Source organism: Dromiciops gliroides, chromosome 3, assembly GCF_019393635.1.
Source record: "Dromiciops gliroides isolate mDroGli1 chromosome 3, mDroGli1.pri, whole genome shotgun sequence".
NCBI classification, from domain to species: domain Eukaryota; kingdom Metazoa; phylum Chordata; class Mammalia; order Microbiotheria; family Microbiotheriidae; genus Dromiciops; species Dromiciops gliroides.
The window spans coordinates 667759557-667787272 of NC_057863.1; the positions used below are offsets into that span (position 1 = coordinate 667759557).

The 27716-nt window shown below is 52.9% G+C and overlaps 2 protein-coding genes across 3 annotated transcripts; one reads left to right on the forward strand and one right to left on the reverse strand.

The window, feature by feature from the left end:
- LOC122749579 (zinc finger protein 569-like) lies at positions 1–27514 on the forward strand. 2 transcript variants are annotated; one of them, XM_043996011.1, is made up of 6 exons: positions 1–145; positions 1128–1200; positions 1584–1681; positions 13582–13777; positions 14122–14220; positions 20615–27514. In XM_043996011.1, exons 2-6 carry the CDS (start codon positions 1167–1169, stop codon positions 23422–23424), a joined length of 3237 nt encoding a protein of 1078 aa, XP_043851946.1. In that variant the 5' UTR covers positions 1–145; positions 1128–1166; the 3' UTR covers positions 23425–27514. The 2 variants fall into 2 exon arrangements, with proteins under 2 accessions (XP_043851946.1, XP_043851947.1); XM_043996012.1 differs by lacking the exon at positions 1–145 and adding an exon at positions 730–866.
- Positions 250–1122, reverse strand: LOC122748462 (serine/threonine-protein phosphatase 1 regulatory subunit 10-like). Its single transcript, XM_043994094.1, has one exon. It carries the CDS (start codon positions 1120–1122, stop codon positions 250–252), a length of 873 nt encoding a protein of 290 aa, XP_043850029.1.
- Positions 27515–27716: the final 202 nt, after the last annotated feature.

Below are 27716 nucleotides of genomic sequence, written 5' to 3' on the forward strand. Positions count from 1 at the left end.
GCCCACGCGCATCGAAATTCATTCCGGCCGGCTCGCGCTACCCGCTGGGAAGGGTAGTTCCAGGCCTAGCACCGCGCGCAGGCGCAGAGTGGCGTGGGCCAGTGTTGCTGTTCCGCGGCGGGCGGGCGAGCGGGCAGCGCGGCGGGTGAGTGACGACCAGAGAGACAGGACGGGCCGGGGACGGAGAGCGGGCCAACGACCCTTACGTGCCACTCCCCGCACGATCTAAGCGGAAGGGTGCGGTCGGCTTTACGCCGCGACCCAGCCCGAAGCGCGGGGAGGGGGCTCCGCGGGCGGGGCTTCTGTGAGCGGTGCGGGGGCGGGAGGGGAGTGGGGGTGGGGTGGGGTGGGACTATACGCTGCGGCACCCTGGGAACTGTAGTTGGAGGTGCCGTTCTGCGCAGGCGTAGTGCCTCCTGGGTACCGCTCCGAGGCTTTTGTCCCGTGAGCGCTCTGGGAAGTGTAGTCGGGTGGAAAGGCCGTCTCTGCCGCCGCGCAGGCCCGGTACGTCCTGGGCGCCGCCCTAAGCCTTTTGTCCCGTGAGTGCGGCCGCGGTTGAGGTCTGTGCCCCATGGCCTTATGGGAGGTGTAGTTCCAGGCTCCGCTCTGCGCAGGCGCAGTCCCCCCTGCGGCGCTCCGGCCTTTGTTCTTCTGAGAGTGGGGTGGCCGCGAGGTGTGGTGGGAACGGTGGTTCGGGGGATGGGTATGCGCACGCGCAGCTGGCTTCCAGGGTGGGGGCGGAGGAGTCGCCTCGGAGGGAGCCGGAGGCCGACGACGGGCTCCGGCCAGACACGGCCCATCGGCCGCCCCCTCCCCGCCCGGCGGGGCCCCGCCCCCGTGGCCTTCAGCCCCGGCCCCAGACCCAGGTCCGAGGGACCCTGCCCCGCTCAAGAAGCTTCTGTGGCTCCCGACCCCCCCTCCCCCATCGGCCCCTCCTGCATCTCCTGTGTCTGGGTCGTGGGCCCCCGCCCCCCCGCCGGGGATGTCAGCCCCTCCCGCCGGGCCCCCCATCTCTTTGTGGCGGCGGCCTGGCGAGCTTGTGGTCCATTCGGGCTCCTGATTCCTTCTCAGCGCCTCCCCCCACTTTGGGGGGGCCCTCGACCTTAACCTCCTTCTGTCCATGACAGGAGAAGACCCGAGCTGGTGACGGACCGCGGGGGGCAACCATGGCGAGCCTGGCACAGGGCCCGGAGGACCGAGGTGAGGCCGGAGGGGGGGAGATGAGGCCGCGGGGGTCAGTGGCGGGGGGGTGAGGTGGGGGGAGAAACCACCCGAGACCTAGAAAGCTGGGAGAAAAGGAGCCGGGGGTCCCAGCAGACTCGAGCAACGTGGGGGAAACCGAGGCCAGAGCAAGGGGTTCCCTGCTCCCAGGGCCAGGGTGGTGGATGAAGGGGATCCCTGCGCCCCAAGCCTTATGGGTGGGCGGGGCCTCAGGCCTCAGTGGGGGGGGGCAGCGGGGATTAGGGACCCTCCCAGCAGGGCCCCCCCTCCCAGGGAGGGGCCCCCCACGCCCCCACCCCAGCTGAGGTCCTTAGACGGGCCCTAGAACCCCCCCCCCCCACACTCAGCCTTCTTCCCCCCAGCTCGGACCCTCCAGGACTCGGCATTGGGCCAAGAGAGGAGCGCCAGGGAGCTTCCAGAGGGGGACAAGCCATCCGTGCTGCTGGCCACCACTCTCCAGGTCGGGCATCCTGGGGGGGGGGGGAGGGAGGGCACATCAATGCAGCACCTGCTGTATACTGGCTCGGCGGTCCCTCTCCCTCTGGATGCACCCTCACAACCACCCCCACAGAGGACACTGGGGCCGAGCGGGGCCGGGGAGGGGGCCTAGGCCCAGGGGAGGGCCTGGCCCACAGTAGGCTCAGCACCAGGGAAGCGCCAGCTTGGCGGGGGCCATTTTAGGGGCACTGATTGGGGAGGAGAGCTCAGCCCCCGGGCGTGCAAGACCCCCAGCTTTCTTTAGAAATCTCCTCTGGTTTGGCTAAGCATCGCTCCCTCCCCTTCCCTGCGGCCTCTTCCCCCTCCTGCTGGGACCTTTAAGGTTGGGGTTTCTTGTACGCATGGCCCGAGTGTGCCCCGGATTGGCCTCCAAAGCCCCTTTGCTGCTGCCTCTTCCCTAGGGCCCCCCGGGTTTGGACTTTGTGATGGGGGGTGAGGGGCCAAGCCTAGGTGGGGATCCAGGTGGCAGCATTGCTCCTGTGGGGCTCTCGGCAGACCCCCGCTGGCTCAGATCTCAGCCCATCCCTTCCTCTGACCCTCTGGTGGCCGCTTTGTGCCTCACTGGCTCCGTTGGTAGCAATGAGGTCGAGATGAGGGGATTGGGTACCTGTGGAGTCTCACTGGCCACTCCCCCAGGACCCCTGGCTTGTTTTGGTTTTCAAACATTCTGCATCCCCTCATCCATCCATGGAGCAGACTTCTGCGCCCCCTCCCTTTCCTCATCACCCCTTCCCCTCCTCCCTCCTGCGGCCAGCCCGGAGGAGAGGGGCTGCAGCGTCTGCGTCTGGGCCGGCTCCTTTCTCGGGTCCCGGCTCGCGGGCAGTCGTCTCTCCTGCATCTGTTTTCTAGGCCGCTTGTTTGCCCATCGCCTATTTCCCGTTTTCTTTATTTCTTTCATTCTTTTGATGCTGTTTGCTGATTTCTGGCTTCCAGCCGCTCTAGTGTTGAAGGAGTCACTTTCTCAGGGAGCTTGGGCATCGCCTCCACTTGGCCCGTTCTGCTCCTTGAGGAGCCGTTTCCTTGGGTGAATTCTTGGACGAGCTTTTCCCTTTTACCAAAGCCGTGGACTCCTTTGTCAAGATTCTCTTGCATCTCTCTCCTGTTTCTTAAGATTTGGTTTTCTTTAGCCTTTTTTACCTCTCTCACCTGTTACTTCTCTCTTCATCACTTTCTTTCAACGCTCTCATTTCTTTTCCCCTTTTTCCCTCTGCCACTCTTCTCTTTGCTCCACTCTTCCAGGAATTCTTATTGGGCCTATGTCCAATGAGCATTTTTTTTCTTTGAGGCTTTGCTCCTAGATGTTTTCATATTGTTGTCTTCTTCAGAGATTGCTTTGATCTTCTGTCACCGTCGTTGCTTCAGATGGCCAGGTTCTTTTGTTGTCCTTGACTCATCGTGCAGCCTCTTTCTTTCTTTTTTTTTTTTGCAGGGCAATGGGGGTTAAGTGACTTGCCCAGGGTCACACAGCTAGTAAGTGTCAAGTGTCTGAGGCCGGATTTGAACTCAGGTCCTCCTGAATTCAGGGCCGGTGCTGTATCCACTGCACCACTTAGCTGCCCCCATGCAGCCTCTTTCTTGACTGGGAACTTGACATGAAGGTTGGACTCTGTTCATCTCTGAGGAGGAGGGCTTTGACCCATGCTTCAGGGGGTCTTCAGAGCTAGTTTTTTTTGGAGGGCCCTGCAAGTTTTTGGTACGTCTAAGGTGACATGATTGGGGAAGAGGTGTGGTCACTGCCCTCTGGTCTTTACCCAAGAAGGGCTCCTGCTCCCTCGTGACTGACCGACTACAAGTATCCCTCTAGATCCTGGGACTGTGACCCAGAACTGTGTGTGGGCAGGCCAAGGGGGTACTGTTCCTGATGCCAGCTTGGGATTCCCTGTAGACTCTTTGTGGCTGGTTGTCTGAGCCCATTCTGCCTCTGTGCAGAGAGGGCCTGAAGCCACCGCTGCCACCACGTGTCTCCAGCCGGTGCCTCTGCCCGCTCCTGCCGGCCTCCTACGCCATCCCGGATCTGTGGCGTTATTGTAAGTTTCTTAGAGGGGAGTGTGGGCAGAGTTCAGCCAGGCCACTTCTCCTCTGGCATGGCTCCACAATCTCTGCTGCCCCCCCAAGTGCTATGGGTGTCTGGACCTGCTGAAGCAGAAGAAGCAGTCGTCATTCACGGCAGTTATCTGATACCCACTATGTGCCAGCATGATGAAGTCCAGGGTGGGGCGGGTGGGGCCCGATGGGGCCACTCTCCTCGGCACAGAGGTCATCAGGACTGGGGGGGTGGGTCCCTGTGGCCCCCTCTTTGCTCCCTGAGTCTCCGTGGCCTTGGGACTGGCTGCACGGCTTCTCCGGGGCTCAGCCAGGACTGAGCTCAGGGGTCACTGGCACGGCCTTCAAGGCCCCAGGAGGAGGGCAGAGAGCCTGGTGTTGGGAAGGAGAGATGGGTCAGAGAGGGAGGCCCAGGCCACCCCATGCGGCGCCAGGTTTGAGGCTTGGGATCCTGGTACAGACGGATCTTGTTTCCGCTTTCCTTTCTCCTCCCAGCACATGGGTGATTCCTGGGTCCCTGCTGCTGCTGAGGGCCTCTGGGAGCCCCAGGGGAGGGGGGCATGGGACCTGAGCTCTGTTCCTCTGGGGAGGGGAGGGGGCGCCTGGCCTCTAGCCTTGCTTCCCATGCCCCCCTTGCCCGCCCGCCCTTTGCAAAGCTCGAGTGATGGATGCCGTTCATTTCTGCCATGCGTGCGGTCCTTGCTGCCCCTCAGCCCCCCGGGCCCTGTGCGGTGTATCCTCCGCTTTGGGGATCCCTCTGACTGGCACCTCTGGGAGGGCGGGCACACCAGACCCCTTTCTGCACTGTGTGCACACACAGACAGGGAGGGTCGGGAGGGTCAGGAGGGTCGGGGAGCCCAGGGGACTTCCGGGCAGCAACCCTGGCCTCGCCCAGGGGAGCTCCAGGCAGTGACCCCCGGCCTCGCCCAGGCTGCTTGAGTCTGCCCTTTGTGCTCAGGTCAGGTCCCGTTGTGCCTGGGGGAGCTCTCTGGACACTTCATGGCGTGGGTGGCTGGACCTCTGCTGCCTGTCCCTGCATTGCCCCCTGGCGCAGAAGCAGCCTGGGGGCGGGCGCTGGCCTGGCTGGTGTCCTGGGGGCCGGGCCTTTGTGGGTCAGTCACATTGGGAGGACCCTGGGGCTCTGGGCCTGAAGGGGATGGCACGGGGCCAGGAACCCCCTTTAGTGGCTGCCCCTCCAAGATCTGGGGCACTTCCAGCGCCCTGGGGCCTTTCAGCTGGGCTCCACAACCCACCTACTGCCCCCAGCCCTGGGGACAGATTCCAGAGGATCCCTGAGTGGGGGGGGGAGACGGTGGGGGGGCACAATATCAATACTTAGAACGAACAAGTTCGACCCTTTGACTGTTTCAGGGTAGTTGGCACCTTTGTGAGGCTGAGACTCTTCTGTGACTGAGGCTTCCCCAGGGTGGGCACGAGGGGTCCCTGACGCAGCCCTGATGGTAGGTCCTGGGGAAGCCCGAAACATGGCTGCAGGGGCCAGCGCTTAGGCCAGTGTGGGCCCAGCTGAGGGAGGAGCCACAGCAGTGGGGGTCTCCTTTCCACGTGAGATTCGCTTCCTTGGTTGTGTGGGTCCTGGGCCCCCTCAGTCTGGGACATCAGGACTAGGCCGCTGGCCCTGAGCTCAGGTCACTAAGGGCTCGTCACCCCCTGTGGCGCATGCCCTTGTGGGCTTGGTCTGTCAGTGGGGGGAGGGGAGGCTTGGCCTGCTCGCCCCACTCCAGCCCCCCCCCTTTTTAAGGCTCTTCAGCTGCCCCTTTGTCCTTCGGGGTCCTTTTTAGGACTTGCCTTATTGGTCATTGGTCAGCCCGGCCATGTGCCCGGCCCCCTGGGGCTGCAGGTGCTCAGAGCAAAGCCATGCCTGCTCCTGGGGCGTGTTTGTATGTGTGTCTACGTGTGCGTGTTTATGTGGGAGCGCACGGTACACGTGTGTTGTGCATGTTAGGTTAGCATGTTGTGTGTACGTGCGGGAGCTGGTGTGTGTACATCTGCATGTGTGAGGTGCGTGTGTGTGTATGCGCACGCACCCATGCACGCGTAAAGTGCACCCCCACCAACGTGTGCCACGCAGTTAAACCCCAGACACTTCTGTTTGTCTGGGCCCGAGATGAGGCCTTGCCAGGGAGGGGTCTTGAATGTTTTCTGTTACTTTCAGTCCCTCCCCCCCCCTTGGGTGTGCATAGAGAGCTCAGATCCCCTCGGGTCAAGTGTGGCCCCCTGAGCGCCCAAAATCGCTGACTCAGGGCCTCAGGCTGCAGGTGCAGGGCCTGTGTGCGGATGTTCCTCCTCTGTCAGGGTGAGGATGGGCACTGAGGCCTGGGGTAGGCACGAGGGGTACAAAGGCCTCCCTCCCATCCTCCCCAAGCTCATTTCTGAATCTTTTCCTGCCCTGCTCCCAGAGCCAAGGAGCCAGGCCCTTCCTCCACCTCATACCTCACTGGGACTGACTGAAACACCAGCGGGGTCTTCATCCTTTTCTTGTCCCCACTAGCCTGGGGGGGGGGGGGCTCTTCCCTCCCCCTTCCCTACGAGGTCAGGCCCTTGAGTTCAGGGAGTGTTAACTGTCAGCCATTTGGTCAGTGGGCATGATGAAGAGCCTACTGCGTGCCAGCCCCTCCCCACCTCCTCCTGAAGCCTGCGTCTCCTTGTTCATCCCTTGGTGAGCCTCCTTTCCAGCGTTCAGCCTTTTGCCCCAAACGGCACCTTCGAACCTGAGAAGATGGGGGCCGCTCCCGTCTTTCTTGCTTTTGTGGGTTTCTGGGCTTGGGCACACTTGCCTGGGGGCCTTGGCTTTGTCGGGTGGCTGGTCCAGGTGTGGCCAGAGCCATGGGCTGGTGACTCGGGCTTGTGGACCGCTCATGGGTTCTTGCTCCTCGCCCCCTGCATTTTGGGGTGACTGGGTACTGGCCTGTACTTTCTCAGTTCGTTGCTGTTTCGCAGTGAGCATTTGTGATTAATTAATAACAGTAAGGAGTGGGCTGGCGTCTCCCTAACTCCCTCATGGGCTTAGGCCTTCAGGCCTGAGCACCCACCCACCCCAAAGAGAGGCTCTCCGAACCAAGGGAGCGAGTGGAGAGAGGCTGCTCCTGGTGCGGCCCTTAGGTGGAGGCCGCTCACTGTGCACTGATCTGAGCCCATTGGTTATATTGGGCCCCACTGGTCAAGACTGGGTGCTGGTCTAAGGGGTCAGTGTTGCTTCCCCTGTCCCCCAGCTCGGGCAGGAACTGAACTTGGGCGGGGGGAGCTGGTCTCAGGACCTTTCCTAGAAATCCAGCCTGAGCACCCCTGGGCCTCACTGACCTCTCTGTCAGGGCGGGGCTCGGCTCTCCCCGGCCCAAGTTTCAGGGGGTTTGAGTGGCTCTCCTCCGAGGTGCTCCTGGTACTTCAGAAGTCCTTAGGTCTTCCAAGGGGGGACCGTTCACAAGGAGAGGCATGCGCCTTGCTCCCCAGGCCCACGCTCTGGTCTGCAAGTGACCTCAGGCCGGCTTCTCGGCCCTGTGACTCTGAGGAGTGGCCGCAAGCCCTGGTGTGCTTGTGCTCCGTGCTCCTCCCCGCTGAGCCCACCGCGCCACCCGGGACTGAGACCTGGATCCGAGTGTGGGAAAGCAGAGCCCCTGACAGCATCTCCTGGCTGCCCTTCGTGGCCGCTCATTCCCAGGCTCCTGAGGCTGCTTCTCTGGGGCCGCGTAGGCTACGCTCCACTCACCCCCATCCAGCACACTGGTCCTGCCCACCTTCTACACTCTTTCCCGGCCTTTCGTGGGTTCTGCTGCTCCAGGAATTGCCCCGTGGCATCATTTGAGGGTGTTTGGAGGGTCTTGGGAAGATCTCAGGTGAGTCACTGCCTCCTCCGCCCTCTTGGCTCTGCCCTCCCAACCCAGAAGGGCACCCTCGGGCCTCCCCCTTGTGCTTGACACATCCTCACACCCCCTTCCATCCCAGGGCCCTCCCCGGCCTCACATCTTCACATCCCTTCTTCCTGTGGCCGGTTGTGGCATCGCTGCTCCAGGGCCAGCACACAGCAGGTGCTTAATGAGTGCCTGTTGTCTGTACCAGGGACACAGGAAGACAGAGCCACGCTCTGACATCTGACCGTGGTGCACATGAACAAGCTCTGGCAGGTGGGCGCAGGGGCATGGGCACAGGCACAGCACCACTCGGGAGGTGGGTTCTGATGATTTCAGACATTGCAGCCTTCCTCTTATGTTCACAGTCACTGATTCTGGGATTGGGGACTCCCCCTCTACCCCTCACAAGTGCAAGCCTACCCTGGGCTTCCAGTCAGGCCCCCCCTTCTTCCCTCCCCTGGTCAGTTCCTGGGGGGGGGGGGTCCCAGGTGGGGCACAGAAAGCAGATCCAGAGCTCAGGGTCTCAATGCTCCCCTACCATCCCAATGCATCATTTCCTTTTTCTGAGGTTTTTGGGTTGCTGAGAATTGTGGGAAATAACTATTCCTCTGCCAGAACCGGCATGTGACACCCCCCTCCCCCCACCCCCTTTTATCAGGTGGGGAGGTTGGTCTGTTTACATTTAAGATCTAGTTGTTAAACGTTTCCTGCACCAAAAGGGCCTAGGTCTGATGGCGGAAAGGACCTTAGCAAGGCCTTTTACACAGGAGGAAACTGAGTCCCGGGGGGCCAGTCACTTGCCCGAGCTCAGGCCTGAGGAGGGTTTTAAACAGTCTTTGCACCTCTATCAGTGGCCCCAGGAACCTCTTCCTTTGACTGAGCCCAGAGCTCGGGGGTGGGCAGGAGCTGCGATGGGCCAGGGAGTGGCTTCTGGGGGGTGAGGCTGCGGAAAATGTCCCCACTGAGACGGATGTAAGCTCCCTGAGGATGTGGGGAGGGAGAGGCCAGCAGGGGCCAGATCGCTGGCATCCAGGGGGCCTACTGTGTGCAGGGTGGGAAGCTTGGGCAGTCACTAAAGTGATCAGAAGAGGAGGGGACTTCGTGCAGGAGGCGACCAGGGCAGCAGCAGATATTTCTAGGCCACTTCCCTGGTGCTTGGCAGAGGTGGTATCTCTTTGGGGCCTCATCCAAGCCTGGCGCATAGTAGGTGCTTCATGAACATCTGTTGACTAATGAACTCACTCACTGGGCCTTGTGTCTTAGATCTGCCATTGACCTGGACTTCATCCCTGTGACCCCACCCTTTGAGGAGGCCCTCTGTCCCTGGCCTGAGACCCGGAGCTTGGCATCAGGGCTGGACCCTGCCCCTTCCTCAGGACCCTGCTGGGCAGGGCTCACTTTCAGGCATGCCCTGAACCCAGACCCTGATGGGACTTGATGGGGACTGTGGCCAGCTCCCCTTGGGAGAGGGCTCCCTGCTCTATGGCTCTGTCCCTCTCTGTCTCTTTGTCTCTGTCGTTCTCTCCTTCCCCCCCCCCCACTCCTTCACTCCCTCTCCTCTCTCTCTGTCCCCTCTTCTGCCAAAGGCCTTTCCATCCCCTAGGCTGTAACGCCTTCTCTCTCTACTCAGTCTTGTGTGCCTCAGTTTCCCTCCATGTCCAGGCCTCTCAGCAGCACCTCCCCTGCCCTAGGCTGGATCATCTCTCAGAAGGGCTCAGGCCACACGCCCTCTCCTCCCACCTCACTCACTCCACCTTCTCTTTAGCAGCCTCCCCTCCCTCCCATTCCGGCTTCTCCCTATAAGGGTTTGTCACCCCTCAGAGTAGAAGCTCCCTGAGGGTTTAGGACTGTCTAGTTTGCATTTTTGTTCCTGGGGCCTGGCACATAGTAGGCCTGCACTGAGGTTTTGTGGACTGACTGGCTCCCTGTGAGGTCACGTTGGGGATGGGAGGGGAGGGGAGCCAGTCGGAGGGTTGGTGGAGATGTCAGATGGCCCCTGAACAGAGGAGGCCATAGGAAGGGACTGTGAGGGGCAGACAGGCCCAGCAGCCCTGGGAGGGGCCCTGCCCCGCACCGGTCCTGCCTCTGGCCTGGCTCCCACAGCCTCCTCCAGAGAAGGATCTCTCAGGCACCCCCCGGGCAGGGCCGGCCGACTGGCCCCACTGACTGAGGGTAGCGAGTGCCAGGCCAGTTCAGCCCCCCACCCTTTGGACCCCGTCTCCCTGAGAGCCTGAGCCCAGGAGACCCAGGCTTCCAGCCGAGCAGCCTCCTCCCGGGCCCCCAGCGAGGAGAGCTCTCGTCCCCCACGTCGTGGGAGGCCTGACCAGCGCCTCTGCTGCTGCCCCCAAGGGCTGCAGGTGGGACCTTCCTGGCACTTAACTGGGCTTGGCGCACAGTCAGCACTTAATACGGGCTCCCTTCAGCCATTTCTTTGGTGAGTCAGGAAGCCTACTATGTGTCAGGCATCGGCTCAGCTCTAGAGGGACAAAGAGAGGCCCAAGACCATCTCTGTCCCCAGGGAGCTCCCAGTCTAACAAACAGCTGCATTCCAATCAGGTGCAGAGGGAAGGGCCTGGCATCGATGGAGAAGGGGGGTAGAGGGAGCAGGCGGGGGGTCACTCAGAGAGAATGCCCCGAGCCGAGCCACAGAGGGACGGTCAGGAGGTCCGGGAGGCCAGTGTCTGTAGAGGGAAGAGGACCACCAGGCCGGGTGGGCCCCATTAAGAGCCTGGAAGAGTTAGGGGGCTGCAAGTAATAAAGGGTTCCGAATGCCAAGCGAGCAGATTCTGATTGACTCTGCAGTAGGCAGGGTGGCCCTGGAGTTGTGGGGGGCGCGACATGACCAGACCTGTGCGTTTTTGATACACGAGAAGGGGGAGAGACCCACCAACGCCCCTGCGGCACGGGCTGGTTCAGGAGGAAAGATGGACTGGGTGAGACCCGCTTTGTGCCATGACAGGTGGCTGTGTGCCAGCCCCTCCCCCTGCTCAGGTCCAGTTCACACGCAGGGCATCAGCCTCTGGTGCCCCTGGTCCTCTTGGAAATGAAGGACAAACACCACGTGTGCTAGGACTGCCAAGCTCCCGACAGTTATTGTCTCATTGGAGCCTCCCAGCGACTGGGAGCAAGGGGCCATCGCCACACCCATTTGACAGAGGAGGAACCCGAGGCAAACAGAGGTTAAGTGACTGCCCCAGGGTCACACAGGCCAGATCTGGATGCAGGTCTCCCTGACTCCCGGCCCGGGGCTCTGTCCTCTGGGCCGCCTGGCTGCCATCTGGGTAGGGATTTGGGGTGCAGGCCTGAAGCCAGGTTAGTGTGGAGAGGTCAGAGAAGCGGCCCAGGCCCTCTGAGCCTTCAGGCTCATGAAGGGATCTGCAGGAGGGAGTCATGGCACTGTCCCGGAGGCTCCTGGGATCCAGCCTAGAGGAGGCCGCACCCCTTCCTCTGAGGGGCCAGGCCCAGGACCCAGGCCTCTGCCCTTCCTGGCGGGGAAGCAGGACTCAGGAGGACAAAGGCCTGAGCTAGGAGGCGATGCTGGGAGCGGACAGAGCCGGCTGTACTGGGCCGAGAGCCAGGCTCTCAGGCAGTGGGAGGGCCCTTGGAGAGACGGCGCACAGAGGCCTGACTGGGGAGAGGCTGGCAGCAGTGCAGACCCACTGTGCGCCCCATGCCCATGGGAACCCTCCCTCAGAACATTCCCGCCCCTTGAGGGTCCCCCACATCCCCTGCCCTTCCCACCACCCCTGGCACACAGTAGTGCTTCCTAAAGGCTAGTTGAGGATTTTGCTGGGCCAGAAGTCACAAAGGCCCCTTTCTTGATGGATGGCACGTGCAAGTTCTAGAGGAAATCAGTAAGAAAACCAAGAAAGAACCATTCCCCAAAGTTCTTAGAGCGGCGTAACCTTTGGCCTGCCCGTAGGAAATGGCAGTGGCCACTTGTGTGGAGCACCGAGGGTGGCAGAGCATCCTCTAGTGTTTGGGCTTTGTGACTGACCTCTGCTCCCCATGGCCCCCCTCCCCGATGCACTGCAGTGTGAAGGGATGGGGAGGCATTGATGACGTGCTGGTTCTGTGCCAGGGGTGGCCCCTCCTGATGAGGGATTCAGCGTGCCCAGAAGGACTTGCTGGGGTCCTTGGCACCAGCAGCAAAGCCCACGGTCAAGCCTCTTCTTTCATGTTCTTGCTACTCATCAGGTCCTGTTGGTTTCTGCTGTTGAACCATCTAATGTCCTGAGACACGGGGGACGAGAACCCTCCTTTCTGGGTCCTCGGGAGCCATTGTTTGGGGCCAATCCCTATTCATTGCTATTGCCATTGTCCTGGGGTCTGGGGTCCGGAGCCATCTTCACAAGGAGGGGGTGGTTTGGGAGGTTGTGGTTTGATTTGCCTGGCACACCCTGCTTCCTTTCTCTCCCTGAGAGTGCCCAGCTGATTCACACAGACCAGCCTGCCTGTCCTAGAGGGGCTGGCCCCCTGCCTCTCCCAAGGTTCCTGGGCCTTGCCTTGAAGGCAGAGATTGTGTGGAGTCTTAGAAAATGGGCAGGTGGGCAGCTAGGTGGCATGGTGGATAAAGCACTGGCCCTGGGTTCAGGAGGACCTGAGTTCAGATCCAGCCTAAGACACTTGACACTAGCTGTGTGACCTTGGGCAAGTCACTTAGCCCTCATTGCTTTCCCCCAAAAAAGAAAGAAAATGGGCAGGCATTACAGTCAGGGAAACTGAGTCCACATCGTGGCTCTTGACTTAACGGCTCACCCGACTTTGGGTCACACATAAAAAGAGAAGGTTGGACTAGGTGAGGTCCCTTCTCACTCAGTCACAGACTCCGATGTTCGGGTGACACTCTGTACTCGGGGGCAGACCTAGACCAGTCATTACCGAGACTCCTCAGACCTCGCAGGGCCAGAGGGATTCAGAACCAACTCTCTTTTTCCCTGTAATGTGAGCAGATGGACGGAATAGACAGAGAACAGAGTTTGCCCTGTTGGTTCCTCTGCCCTTTGAAGGGTGGAAGTGTCTGCACGACACCTTTGTTTGGGGCAGAGCTAGCACCTGCAGGTGTCGGGGCCTCCTCCAGCCCTGCCTCGCCATCTCTCAACTGCGCTCTCTGGGCAGGCTGTGGATGGACTGCCCAGAGTTTGTGGGCATCCCTAAGTGGTGCCCATCCTTTGGAGCTGAAAGCCCTTTTCCATGAGGCTGGCAACAGGCATTTGGGGGGAAGGCCTTCTGGGCAGCCTCCATCTCTGGCCAGGAGCCTCAGATGCGCCCCCAACTTTCTGCCACATTCTTGGCTGCTGTGACTTGGTCTTGCTTTCCCCAAGCCCCAGTTTCGTGTCTTAGGCGTGGCAGGCCCTCGGCTCATGCCCTGTGCATAGCTGTGTGCCCATTTGGGGACGGGTGTTTGTGGAGTAGATGTGACCGCTGGCTTCCCCCTCCCCCATCACTCCAGTGGCTCCCCGTTGCCTCCAGCCATCTCTCTCATTGTCCCACCGCTTGCCCCCCCTCCACTCCGACTGTGAACCTCCCCAGCCGCCTCGGCTGACAAGTGAAATTCCCCCCGCCCCCTCTGCTCCATGTTTCCTACCGGTCCTGGGGAGAGTTGGCTTTGGCCAATCAGTGCTAGCTGAGTGACTGACTGACCAACCTTACGATAACAAGAACTATAAGAATGGCACGCACTTACTTCAAGCTCTCAGGTTTGCAGGATGCTTCACAGAAGGGATCTCTGGATCCTCACAGGGGGAGGGAGGGAGGTGCCATTTTGGTGGGTCACAGAGCTAGTAGGCTCCTGAGTATGGACTGAACTTGGCCCTTCCAGTGCTCTGCCCCAGCACTGCCCGCTGCCTCTGGGCATCCTCGTGCAGGTGGAGGGGGAAGCCGTGGCCAGGGGCCGGTGGCCTCAGCCGGGGCTGGAAGAGATGACCCCTCCTTGGGCCTTTGTTGCTTTCAGGTTTCCCCGGGGGTCCCTGGGATAAACAGTCAGTGGCTGCTCCGCAGTCCGAGCGTGCCCCCCTTCCAGGAAGCACTGACATTCAAGGATGTATCCGTGGACTTCACCCAGGAGGAGTGGGCGCAGCTGGACCCTGCTCAGAGGGCCCTGTATCGGGACGTGATGCTGGAGAACTACGAGAACCTTGTCTTCCTGGGTAAGGATGCCTCTGTGCTGGGCCTCAGCGTCTGCCCTGGGTCCCCGCTCTCAAAGCCCTTCCCTTCTGCCTGGGGACAGCACTTCAGGATCCAGACCCAGCAGCGTCACCTGTGAGCAGGGAGTGGGGCAGATGGACAGATGCAGGAGGAACCTGGCCTCGGCAGGGCTGAAGACTTTGCCAGGGTCTCCCTGCCTCAGTTTCTCCATCTGTATAACGCAGAGGATGGGCCGTCGCCAGCCTCTACCAGTGCAGCTGGGAGGGTCCCCGCCAGCAGAGCACAATGAAGGGATCGCCACCTCCGGGCCCACCCTGAAATCCTTTCCTCCTTTCTTTCGCATCAGGGCTCCCTGTGGCCAAGCCTGAGGTCATCTGCCAGTTAGAGAGAGGGGAAGTCCCCTTGTTTGCGGAGCAGCCAGAGTTCTCCATGAGTGCTTGCCCAGGTGAGTGCAGGCCCGCAGGTGGCCATGGGCCTGAGGGCATCCTTGCAGTCCCCAGTCTGTGCCGACAGGGCTGCATCCCCAGGGTACAAGCAGGCAGACTCCTGGTCTCTGATGTGACGTATGGGAGGACCTGAGACTGGCCTATGAGGCTTCCATGGGACAGGCTGTGGGAGGTGGTGGTGTGGGGGGCAGGGGAGAGCACAGGTCAGGACCTGGATGGCCTCACCTGCCTGGTCGCTGTAAAGAGCAAGGGGTTCTGGGGCCTCTGTGGGCTGCGGGGTGTGGCAAGCCATCCTGGAGGCCCAGTTCTGCCTTGGCACCACAACCCGACTCGGGCGAGGTCCTCGACCTCTCAGTGCCGGCCTGTTTGGGGCAGGTGGGATTCCAGGGCCAGGCTGTGTCCAGGGTGAATTCTTTCCTGGTAATGAGGTGGAAGGGGGGGCTGGTCGCTGGGGACGAGTCACGGGCCTTCTTGACCCTCTGTGTCCTCGTCTGAAAAATGGGGATAATAAACTTCACCGGTTATCAAGAACATGCTGGGAAGCGCTTGGCAAATGGGGGCAGTGGGCATCTGTGTGGTCACACACGGACAGGGCGATGTGGCGAGCAGCCCGCTCCCGCCCACTGCTTTCACCCCTCACTTGAGCCTCTCCTCCAGCTTGTCTTGAGCTGTGATGCCCGTCTAACTCAGGCTCAGGAGGTAGCCTTCCCTTCCAGACCTGAGGCAGGGTCCTTTTGCCCATGGCTCTTTCCAGCTGGGTCTGGTACCTAGCTGTGGGCTGATGGTGGGGATGATCGTGGGATTGAGGGATGGAGAGAGACCTCCTTGGCTTGGAAGTTCTATGAAGCACAGGGGAAGGAAGAACTGCCCACATCAGGGCATGGCGTAGGAGAGGGAATGGTGTATGTCGAGCAGAAAGATGAGCTTGGCAGAGAGAGTGAAGGAAGGGGACGACATGGAATAGAGAAGGGCCGGGAGCCCGGGTGAAGGAGCTCGTATTTGATCCCACAGGTACTGGTGATAATGGTGACGGTGATGAAGGGAGATGGGGCGGTACTGATGGTGATGGGTGGTGATCATAGTGATGATGGCGGCGATGGTGATCATTGTAGTTGTTGTCTTTTGTCTTTCTTTCTCAAAGAGGACTGTGATGTCATGACTTGCACTGCATTGGATTTTTAAATGAGAGAGGGCTGTGCAAAGTAACCAACCTTATTCTCTCCTCCTGTCATCTGGGTCCATTGGCAAGATGTATATTAGAGGGGCAGCTAGGTGGCACAGTGGATAGAGCACCGGCCCTGGATTCAGGAGGGCACTGAGTTCAAATCTGGCCTCAGACACTTAACACTTACTAGCTGTGTGACCCTGGCCAAGTCACTTAACCCCAGTTGCCTCACTTTAAAAAAAAAGTAGTAGTAGTAAGATGTATATTAGAGGGCAGCTAGGTGGCACAGTGGATAAAGCACTAGCCCTGGATTCAGGAGGGCACTGAGTTCAAATCTGGCCTCATACACTTAACACTTACTAGCTGTGTGACCCTGGCCAAGTCACTTAACCCTCATTGCCCCCCCCCAAAAAAAAACCACACAGATGTATATTAGGGGGGCAGCTAGGTGGCACAGTGGATAAAGCACCGGCCCTGGATTCAGGAGGGCACTGAGTTCAAATCTGGCCTCAGATACTTAACACTTACTAGCTGTGTGACCCTGGCCAAGTCACTTAACCCCAGTTGCCTCACTTAAAAAAAAAAGTAGTAGTAGTAAGATGTATATTACAGGGCAGCTAGGTGGCACAGTGGATAAAGCACCGGCCCTGGATTCAGGAGTACCTGAGTTCAAATCTGGCCTCAGACACTTAACACTTACTAGCTGTGTGACCCTGGCCAAGTCACTTAACCCTCATTGCCCCCCCCCCAAAAAAAAACCACACAGATGTATATTAGGGGGGCAGCTAGGTGGCACAGTGGATAAAGCACCGGCCCTGGATTCAGGAGGGCACTGAGTTCAAATCTGGCCTTAGACACTTAACACTTACTAGCTGTGTGACCCTGGCCAAGTCACTTAACCCTCATTGCCCCCCCCAAAAAAACCACACAGATGTATATTAGGGGGGCAGCTAGGTGGCACAGTGGATAGAGCACCGGCCCTGTATTCAGGAGGACTTGAGTTCAAATCTGGCCTCAGACACTTAACACTTACTAGCTGTGTGACCCTGGGCAAGTCACTTAACCCCAATTGCCTCACCAAAAAAAAAGAAGATGATGTATATTATGACAACTGGAGATAGCCCTGGATTTTTAAGGCAATTGAAATTAAATCATTTGCCCAGGGTCACATAGCTAGTAAGTGTCTGAGGTGAAATTTGAACTCAGGTCCTCTTAACTCCAAAGCCAGTGCGCTATCCACTGTGCCACCTAGCTGCCCCAATGATTGGAGTAACGGTGTAGTAGTGATGACGGTGGTTGTGCTAGTGGTGGTGATCCTAATGATAATGATTGTAGTTCTTGTTTGTCCATCATTTCCAAAGAGGACCACGATACCAGGGTGATGTCATGACTGGCACTGAATTGAATTTTTAAGTGAGGGAGAGTTATGGAAGGTCAGCAACCTCACTCCTTCCTCCAGAGCCATCTGGGTCCCGTGGTAAGATATAGATCAGGACAGCTGGAGATGGCCCTGGATGTTTAAGGCATGGGGTTAAGTGAGTTGCCCAGGGTCACACAACCAGTGTCTGAGGTGAAAGTTTAACTCAGGTACTCCTGAATCCAGGGCCGGCGTTCTATCCACTGTGCCACCTAGCTACCCCAATGACTATAGTAGTGACGTAGTAGTGTGATAAAATAATGGGATTTGGCAGATATCCAGAACCCCCACCTAAGATTGATTTGGAATGGATTGAATTGGGTGAGACTGAGAGACTGACTGAGAACCTATTTAAGGTTGTTGAAGTAGAGACCACACCTGGCTGGCCCTGAGTGGGCTGTTGTTCTCAGAGGCTGTGGACTACAACATCAACAGGAGACCACTCTCAACCAGTCAGCTTGAAGGACCTCCCCTTCTGGGGAGGGAGACAGGAAGTAGGAAGGTGAGGCTGGCTCCCCGCATTGGCCCTTTTTGTGCCAGGACTTCAGGTTGGTGAGAGAGAGAGCACGAGCGAGAGTGTGAGCGCGGAATGGGCGCGCCAGAGAAAAGTAGATAGGCTTTTCTTGCGTTACGGTACTCCGTGTGCTGTCTTTGCTCTTTAAGAAATACTTAAAAGCCTAAACTCTTGCTGAATTTATCAGTAAATCTTAGCTAGTTTCCCCAAAAAACTGGGGGGGGGGCAGGTATGGACACACATTAGATTTTAAACGTCACAGTAGTGATGGTGGCGGTGGCAGTGGTGGCTGTGGTGATGCCGATGGAGGTGATAATGATAGTGGAGGTGATGGTGGTGGTGGCGGTGGCAGTGGTGGCTGTGGGGATGCCGATGGAGGTGATAATGACAGTGGAGGTGATGGTGGTGGCGGTGGCAGTGGTGGCTGTGGGGATGCTGATGGAGGTGATAATGATAGTGGAGGAGATGGTGGTGGTAGATATGGTGGTGATGGTAATGATGACGGAGGTGGGGATGATAATGGTGATAGTAATCATGATGATGTTGGTGATCACGGTGATGGAATGATGACGGTGATTGATAGTAACGATGGTGGGGATGATAAAATTGGTCTCACGTCGATGGCGATAGTGGTGGAGATGGTAATGGTGGCCATTAGTGATGGTGGTGGCAGTGATACTGATCATGGCAGAGCTGTTAATGCTGACTGTGCTTGTCGTGATAGGGGTGATGGGGAACATCTCCGTAGCACTTGAAAAGTTGCACACCACTGTGAGTATGTGATCTCCTCTGATCCTCATGACCCTCTGAGAGCAATGCTATTATTGGGTAACAGGTGACACAGTGGATGGAACTGTAGACCTGGAATTCAGAAGTCCTGAATTCAAATGACACTTAACTTAGCTGTGTGGCCCTGGACGAGTTACTTCACAGCCTCTGCTGGCCTCAGTTTCTTCATCAGTAAAGTGGAGCACCTGCCTCCCGGGGTTGTTTTGCAGTCCCAGAGAGTCACCTGAGCACGCTCAGTGGGTCTTCCTTGCTCAGAATTACATGGTCAGCATGTGTCAGGCCCAGGACTTGAACCCAGCACCTGTTGATTCCAAGGTCAACGCTCTAGTCACATGCCAGGCTGCCTCTCCCATCAATAGATACCGTCTTGGCTCATCTTAGGGAAAATTTCATCCTCCAAAAGGCAGATAAACCAACAAAGGAGAATCCTTTTAAGTCTCAGGTGAGAAAACGGAATCTCAGAGAGAGCTTGTGACTTCTTCAGTCCTGTAGCTTATGCTTGCCTGACAGTGCCAGACACATAGCAAGAATTTAATAAAGGTTGATTGCCTCTCTGGCAACTGCATATCCAGAGGCTTTCGCCACCAAACTGCCCATCCTGTGGCTTGGCACTGGAGCCGAGTGTTGGTGTTGACCTTAAAGCCACTGGGCTTTGCTCCTAAGACAAGGTTATTCAACCAAATACAAATGTAGTGATTCCATAGAGATCTTTATCAACTATGTTAATGAAATCTAGGGCAGCTGATGGTGCAGTGGTTAGAGCCTTGGCCTGGAGTCTGGAAGACCTGAGTTCAAATCCAGCCTCACACACTTCCTAGTTGTGTGATCCTGGGTAAGTCATTTAACATCTCTCTGCCTCAGTTTCCTACTCTGTAAAGTGGCCAAAATAATAGCACCTACTTCCCATGGTAGTGATGAAGATTAAAGGAGATCATATTAGTACAGTGCTTTACAAACCTGTAACTGCTCTGTAAATTCTAACTATTAGCATCGTTGTCCTTGTTATCTCCTCGACTGTAAAATGGGGGAAATAATGTCAGTTCCCTTATGGAATTCTTATAAGGAGGAAATGAGAGAATGTGGAAAAAGTGCACAGTGCCTGGCACCAAGTAGGTATTTAATAGTGATTTTCTCCATCCCTCTGCTTCCCTGCCCCTCCATCTAGATCCCTTATCCCCAGGCCCAGAAATCTTATCAATATTTAAGAAATTAACTTGGTTTTAATAATTTATTCTTTTTTCCATATAAATATTTTATTATTTCCCAGTTACATGTAGAGACAGTTTTCAACATTTGTTTTTATAAGATTTCTAGTTTCAAATTTTTCTCCCTCCCTCCCCCCTCCCCAAGACAGCAAGTAATCTGATATAGGTTATATATGTACAATCACATTAAACATATTTCTGCATTAGTCATGCTGTGAAAGAAGAATCAGAGCAAAAAGGAAAAACCCCCAAAAAGAAAAACAACAACAGAAAAACAATAGAAATAGTATGGTTCGATCTGCATCTAGAGTCCACGGTTCTTTTTTTTTTTTTCCCTGGGTTTGGAGAGCATTTTCCATCATGAGTCCTTTGGAACCATCTTGGACCTTAATGATTTATTCTTTTTTTTTTTTTTTTTTGGTGAGGCAGTTGAGGTTAAGTGACTTGCCCAGGGTCACACAGCTAGTAAGTGTTAAGTGTCTGAGGCTGGATTTGAACTCAGGTCATCCTGAATCCAGGGCCAGTGCTCTATCCACTGCACCACCTAGCTGCCCCAATTCTGTCTGTCTTTCTTTTTTTGTGTGTGGGGGGCAATTGGGGTTAAGTGACTTGCCCAGGGTCACACAGCTAGTAAGTGTTAAGTGTCTGAGGCCAGATTTGAACTCAGGTACTCCTGAATCCAGGGCCGGTGCTTTATCCCCTATGCCACCTAGCCACACACACACACACCCCCCCCCCGATTTATTCTTCATGAACCCACTATGGGTCTTAGTGATTATATCTTTTCTGAATACTCCCATGCTGCCTGTTTATTGATCACTTATTGAATCACTTATTAAATCTGGCTCAAGATCAGTGGCAAGTTTTCCAGTTTGTAGAAGTAGCTGATTTTTTCTTTTTGAAAATACAGACATTTTCCTGGCAGTTGCCAGCCATTATTTTCCAAGACCATCTTTAAGTGCTTCCAACATTCTAAAATAGAATTAATTCCATTTGGCCTAATTGTGGGTGCTGTTACAAACTTCTCATCTCTCTTTGGGCTTCCAATTTCTCTGGTTATTGCCCTCATGCTCCTCCTCCCACCATACTCTGCTTTTTGAGAACAGTTACGGTTGCATTTTGTCTTTGTGTCCCCCACATACGCACCCCTTCACTTGTAGCAGGAGCTTGATAAGTGCTTATTGAATTAAATTGAATTAACAGTGTTTTCCCTACCTTCTCCAGATTCATGATCATTCTCCTTAATGGAATTTTCCCCTCACACAGAGAACAGGGAACATTGATACTTCTGTGTTTCTTTCAGATTCCCTTAATCAGGAGATTAAATGTGAAACCTTGGAATCAGTTCCACAGCATATCATTTGTATGGAAACATCTGATGAGAAACTCACCAAAGATGGTTTCTGGGATTCTAAAATGGGAGAAGATTGGGAATATGATATCATGTTAGAGAGGCAGAAAGCCAACCAAGAGAATCAATATAGTCAACTAGAAACTGTTAATGTGAAAAATTTTGATGAGATGAATATCCATGGAAGTAATACATTTGGGAGAGATTTTGATCTGGGGTCAATCTTTGTTCCACAACAGAGAGTTCCTTCAGGACAAAATCTTTTTAAATATGATCCCCTCGGAAATAGCTTTGATCAGTTTTCAGACCTACTTTTATATAATGGAATGTCCTTAGAGAATAAACATTGTAAATACAATAAATGGAAGAAACCCTTCGATTACCACCCAGATATTTTTCCATTCCACCCTGTAAATCCTGGAAACAAACCCTATGAATACAATGAGTACGGGAAAACCTTCAGCCCAGGGACATCCCTTATTTATCATCAAATTATGAATACTGGGGAGGAACCATTTCAATACAATGGATGTGGGGAAGGTTTTAGTCAGAGAAGCTATTTTAGTGAACATAAAAGAAATCATGCTGGAGAGAAGCTCTTTCACTGCAGTGAATGTGGCAAGTCCTTCAATCACAAGGGTAACTTTACTAAACATCAGAGAATTCATACAGGAGAGAAACCCTTTCAGTGTAATGAATGTGGGAAAGCCTTCAGCCGAAGAGGAAACCTTACTGTGCATCAAAAAATTCATTCTGGAGAGAAACCCTTCCAGTGTAATGAATGTGGGAAAGCCTTCATCCGGAGGGGCAGCCTTATTGAACATCAGAGAATTCATGCTGGAGATAAGCCTTTCCATTGTCGGCAGTGTGGAAAGACCTTCAGTCAAAGGGGAAGCCTTACTGAGCATCAGAGGAGTCATACTGGAGAAAAACCTTTTAAATGCACTGAATGTGAGAAAAGCTTCTGCCAAAGGACGTCCCTTTTTTATCATCAGAGGGTTCATACTGGTGAGAAACCCTTTTCATGTAAAGAATGTGGGAAAGTCTTTAGCCGAAGTGGAAGCCTCTCTAAACATCAGAGGATTCATACTGGTGAGAAACCCTTTGAATGTAATGAGTGTGGGAAATCCTTTAGCCAGAGGGGAAACCTTGCTAAACATCAGAGAATTCATGGTGGAGGGAAGCCTTTTGAATGCAACGAGTGTGGAAAAAACTTCACCAACACTTCCTGTCTTGCTATACACCAGAGAACTCATACAGAAGAAAAGCCCTTTAAATGCAATGACTGTGGAAAAGCCTTTAGTTGGAGGGTACGCCTTATTGTGCATCAGAGAATTCATACTGGAGAGAAACCCTTTGGTTGTAATGAATGTGGGAAGGTCTTCAGTCAGAGGGGCCACCTTAACGCACATAAAAGAATTCATACTGGAGAGAAACCCTTTGTGTGCAATGAATGTGGGAGAGCTTTCAGCCAAAGAATTTGCCTGACTGAACATCGAAGAATTCATGCTGGAGAGAAGCCTCTTGAATGTACTGAATGTGGGAAAAACTTCAGCCACAGAACATCCCTTTTTTATCATCAGAGAATTCACACTGGAGAGAAACCCTTTGAGTGCAATGAGTGTGGGAGAACTTTCAGCCAGAGTGGAAACCTTACTGAACATCAGAGAATTCATGCAGGAGAAAAACTCTTTGAGTGCAACGAATGTGGAAAAGCCTTCAGCAACAATTCACGCCTTGCTTTACATCAGAGAAGCCATAATGGGGAGAAATTTTTCCAGTGTAATCAATGTGGGAAAGTCTTTGGCCAGAGGGCACATCTTAATGCACATAGAAGGATTCATACTGGAGAGAAACCCTTTGAGTGCAGTGAATGTGGGAAAGCCTTTAGCTGGAGGGTGAGCCTTACTGTGCATCAGAAAATTCATACTGGGGAGAAACCTTTTGAGTGTAGTGAATGTGGGAAGGTCTTTAGCCAGAGAGGACACCTGAACACACATAAGAGAATTCATACCGGAGAGAAACCCTTTGAATGTACTGAATGTGGGAAAGCCTTTAGCCAGAGGGGACACCTTACTGAACACCAGAGGATTCATGCTGGAGAGAAACCACTTGAATGTAATCAGTGTGGGAAAAACTTCAGCCACAGGACATCCCTTTTTTATCATCAGCGAATTCATACAGGGGAGAAACTTTTTGGATGTAATGAATGTGGGAAGGTCTTCAGCCAGAGTGGAAGCCTTACAAAACATCAAAGAATTCACACCGGAGAGAAACCCTTTAAATGTGATGAATGCGGTAAATCCTTCAGCCAGAGAGGAAACCTTACAAAACATCAGAGAATTCATGCTGGAGAAAAACCATTTGAATGCACTGAATGTGGGAGAGCCTTCAGCCAGAAGGTACACCTCACTGAACATCAGAGAACTCATGCTGGTGAGAAGCCCTTTGAATGTACTGAATGTGGGAAAAACTTTAGCCACAGGTCATCTCTTTTTCATCATCAGAGACTTCATACTGGTGAGAAACCCTTTGGATGTAATGAATGTGGGAAACTCTTCAGCCGTTATGGAAGTCTTAGGAAACATCAGAAAATCCACATTGGAGAAAAACCCTTTGGGTGTGATGAATATGGGAAACCATTCAGCCAGATCAGACCCCTCAATGAACAGGAGATCATCCATGCTGGCGAGAAACTAATAGATGCAATGAATGCAGGAACGCCTGCAGCACTAGGTGATTCCTTAGAAAGCATCAGATAATTGATACTTCATCAGGATGGGTACTGCCTATGCTAGTACAGACAACTCCTGTATGACTTAGAAGTTCTTTGACAGTTACTTTAGATGAAAAAGTTTATCTCATAGCCATTCTGGCTGTGAGCCTCTTCGAACTTCCCTTGTAGCCTCTCCACCTTGGTCTATGACTTGACGGCTTTCGTTCCTTTGATAACCTGGGGTTGCCTCTGTGCCACAATGAAGAGTATGACTCTGTTGGAGTAATGATAATTGACTGTCCGCATCCTTTGACCATTTATCTCTTGGAGTTATAACTCAGTCTTGTAAATTTGTCAGTACCCTATAGGTTCTAAAGTCAGACTTATCAAAGGTAACTCATCTTAATATAAAAGGGCACATGACAAAAATAACTGGAAGTACTAATCACAAATATTGTTGGGGAGACATCATACCAGATAAGGGAAAGAGAAGATTACAAAAAAAGACAAAACTAGTCATTTTCAATTATGTAAAATTAAAATACTTTTATAATAACAAAATCACTGCAACTGGAATAAGGTAAGAAACTTTTGGTTTAGGAAAGAGTATTTGTGTCAAACATCTCAGACATTCAAAATGAGAGATGAACAGAAATATGTCAACAATTGTCAAAAATCCATTCCCTAGTGGATAGGTGGTCAAAGGATTCTCAAAATACAAACTCAACAACTGCACGCCAAAAAGGGTCTGATTGCTTAACAATGAGAAGTACAAATTAAAACAAGTGAGGGATCACTTCTATCAAGTTGAAGATGGCAAAAGATGGAAATAGTGTCTTGGAGGAGCCCTGGAAGGATAGGCACCCTGATACACTTTTGGCTAAGTTACAGTTTGGGTCAAGCACTCTGGAAAACAATTTGGAATCATGCGAGAGAAAAGTTACAGAGCTGTTCACCCACTTTGGTCCAGCTATTCCACCACTGGTTTTATACCTCCAAGGATGCCATTGAAAGAAAGGTCCAATATGCACCAAGATTCATCATAGCAGTATTTTATTTGTTTTTGTTTTTGTTTTTTTTTGGTAAGGCAATTGGGGTTTAGTGACTTGCCCAGGGTCACACAGCTGGTAAGTGTCAAGTGTCTGAGGCCGGATTTGAACTCAGGTCCTCCTGAGTCCAGGGCCAGTGCTCTATCCACTATACCACCTAGCTGCCCTAGCAGTATTTTAAATCTATATTTTATTGATACCTTTTGTATTTACATCACATTTTCCACACATCCCCAAAATGAGCCTTATATTTTGACAAAAACAATTACATAGAAATAGTGATGCTAAGACTTTATCTGACTAACTGTACAATATTCTCTCCTGAAGTTATGCTTTATTATTCGTACTTTGGGACCATAATTTTTTCAAATATTTTATTGATTTCTTTTATTTTTACATCATAAGCGGGTTTTGTTTTGTTTTGTTTTTTTGCCACTCACCCCTTCCAGATTCAACTGTCTCTTCAACAATTAATAAAAAAATATGATAGAGACCATGTGTGACAGTGTAAACAACACGAGGGGAGGGGATTTTGCTTCATTACATCCCATACCCTTCATTGGCTTTGTTATTTTGGCTTGTTTTTAGCGATCTTGTCATTTGTGACCACTCTCATGTGTATTGCTCTCTTGATTCTGCTCACTGCACCCTGCCTCATATGCATCACTTTTCACTGCCCAGGAATGATCCATTACATTAACTTTCCACAGTTTGTTGCACTATTCCTCTAATCAAGAGGCACTTTCTTTCAGATATTTTGCTACCACAAAAAGGGCTGCTATGGATATATCTTTGTAAATTAGGCCTTTGTTTTTGTCTTTGACTTACTTGGGCTGTGTACAACCCAGTAGTGAGATATCTGGGTCAAAGGTATTGATGGTTTGGACACTTGTATGATTTCAAATTGAAAGCCACAACGTTAGGACTACTTTACAGTTTACCAAAAGGACATCAAGGTGCCTGTCTTCCCACAGTCTTTCCACCATTGTGCCCATCTTTTATTGTCATCACCAATTTGCACGTGTAAGGTGAAACTGAAGAGTTGCTTTCATTTGAATTTCTTGTACTATTAGGGATTTAGAATATATTTTCATAGCCTTTGAAGTTTGCAATTGACCACTCTTCCAGCCCATCAGTTGGGAGGGTGACTGAAGAGATTGTGGCATACAAATGTATTCAAAGCAGTATTCAGAGAAACTTTCAGGCTTGTCTGCAGAACCAGAAGGCCAACCTGTGGAGTGACAGAAGCAACAGAGTGCAGATCAAGCACCAATACTGGTCCCCAAGACTGGGAGTAAAACAAAGTTCTCTCCTCCATGTTCAGAATGCCGAATGATGAAGAGTTAGTTCACAATGATGATATTCACTGTTTTTGCTAAACTAAAAGAAAGTTCATGGGGTGGGGATGGGGAGGGTTGGTGTTCACTGGAGGGAGTTCGCTTGTAGGGAAGCGACTCTGTCCAAAAATATCCATAGAAAACGATAACCCACATCCAAGACTTCTTCCTGGATGTTAATGGCACGGATGTAATAATGTGTGGAAAGTTTCCTAGAGTAGCCATTTTTGGCCAAATCTCACCATTCCCAGGGTTGCTGGGTGACTGGAGAGATTGCCCTGCATCTTGTCGTTCCGTTAGCTGCCCTCAGGTGGCAGTAAAGTTGTGTAAGTCAGTGCATCAGATGTGCTCACGCACCATCTGAATTACATAGTGCCTCAACTACGAGATTCCTTCAAACCACTGACGTGTATATATGTACGTATTATGGGGGGAAGGGGTGTATATAAATTATATACATGCATGCATGTATAGATGTGTATGTTGGGAGAGACTCCCAAGGTCTGTTCTTCTATTCCTGGTCCACCAAGGAATCCCCACTGTAACAAACAAAACGAGAAGAATCAGACCTTTGTGAGGGGAAAGCCCGGTGGAAATGTGGGTGGTAACACAGAATGAACTCTGAACCTAGACTGCCGCTCAGAGCCCAGCCCTGCAACTTAGGACCTGTGTGACCGTAGGCAAATCACTTTACCTCGGAAAGGGTTGGACTCACCAGAGGACTAACTATAACATGCCCATCCAGCCGACGCCTATGATGGATCACTCTTGGTAGCACTTTCCATTTGGGAGGTAGTTCTAATTACTAGTCAGTTTCTACTTCTGTCAAGCCTAAAGGTACCTCTTTGCAACCCCCACCCATTGCTCCTGTTTCTGCCCTCTGGGGCCATCGAGAAGATTGGTAATTCCTCTTCCATGTGCCAGCCTTTCAGATACTTGAAGACAGTTATCATGTCCCCCCCCCCAAGTCTTCTCTAGGCTAAAAATGCCCCCTTCAGCCAGTCCTCATTGCATGACTAGAGGCACTTTGACATTATTCCATTTGCCCTCCTAAGGACACGTTCCAACATATCCTGGTTCTTCCTCAGTTGTGGCCACAGAACTGAACACAGGCCTCCAGCTGTGGTCTCACCACAGGAGCCTGCAGTGGTCCCTCCTCACTCTTGGAAGCCATACCTCTCTTAGGGCAGGCAGCTGAAATCACACTTGGTTTCATGACTGCTAATCACATTTGACTCATATTGAGCTTATAGTCCACTAGAACCACCAGGTCTTTTTCAGACAAAATACTGTCTGTCTAATCATGCCTTCCCCCAATGAGTATTCGTGAAGTTGTTTTCTTGAACCCAAGAGTAAGATTTTACGTTTATTCCTATTCAATTTCATATTATTAGGGTCAGCCTTATTTTTCTTTTATGTAATTCTAAGCTTAGTAATTATCCCCAAAAAATTCCAGATGCACAAAAACCCTATTTAGTAAAACTACTGAGATGTTCAATGTATGTGTGTATGTATTGTGTATGTGTGTGTATATACATATATAAACTAATAACAGCTACCATTTCTATAGTGTCATATGCATAACTAGTTACATGGGACTTCACCTCTTTTTCTTTGATTTTCCATTTTTCTAAACGTAGTAGTAATCCACAAAAAAAAGCATTCAAATACACAAGCAAAAATAAGATTATTATATATGAAGCTGTAATACTGAGTTTGTTGAATTAGAAAAAATAAAATTTCACAAGATGATAACACAAAGTCTGCTTTGTTCATGTCCCCTTCAGAACTCTCCTTTGTGGATATTTTTCTAAATTTTGTTGTGACTGTCGTATAGTAGGGCAGAAGAACATCTGAAGTTGGAACAAGCCAGTTCCATCCCAGCACTGGGTCTAGCTAAGTCCCCACCATCCTCACGGGACTATCATTGAAAGAGTTGTTGTTTCCCTTCA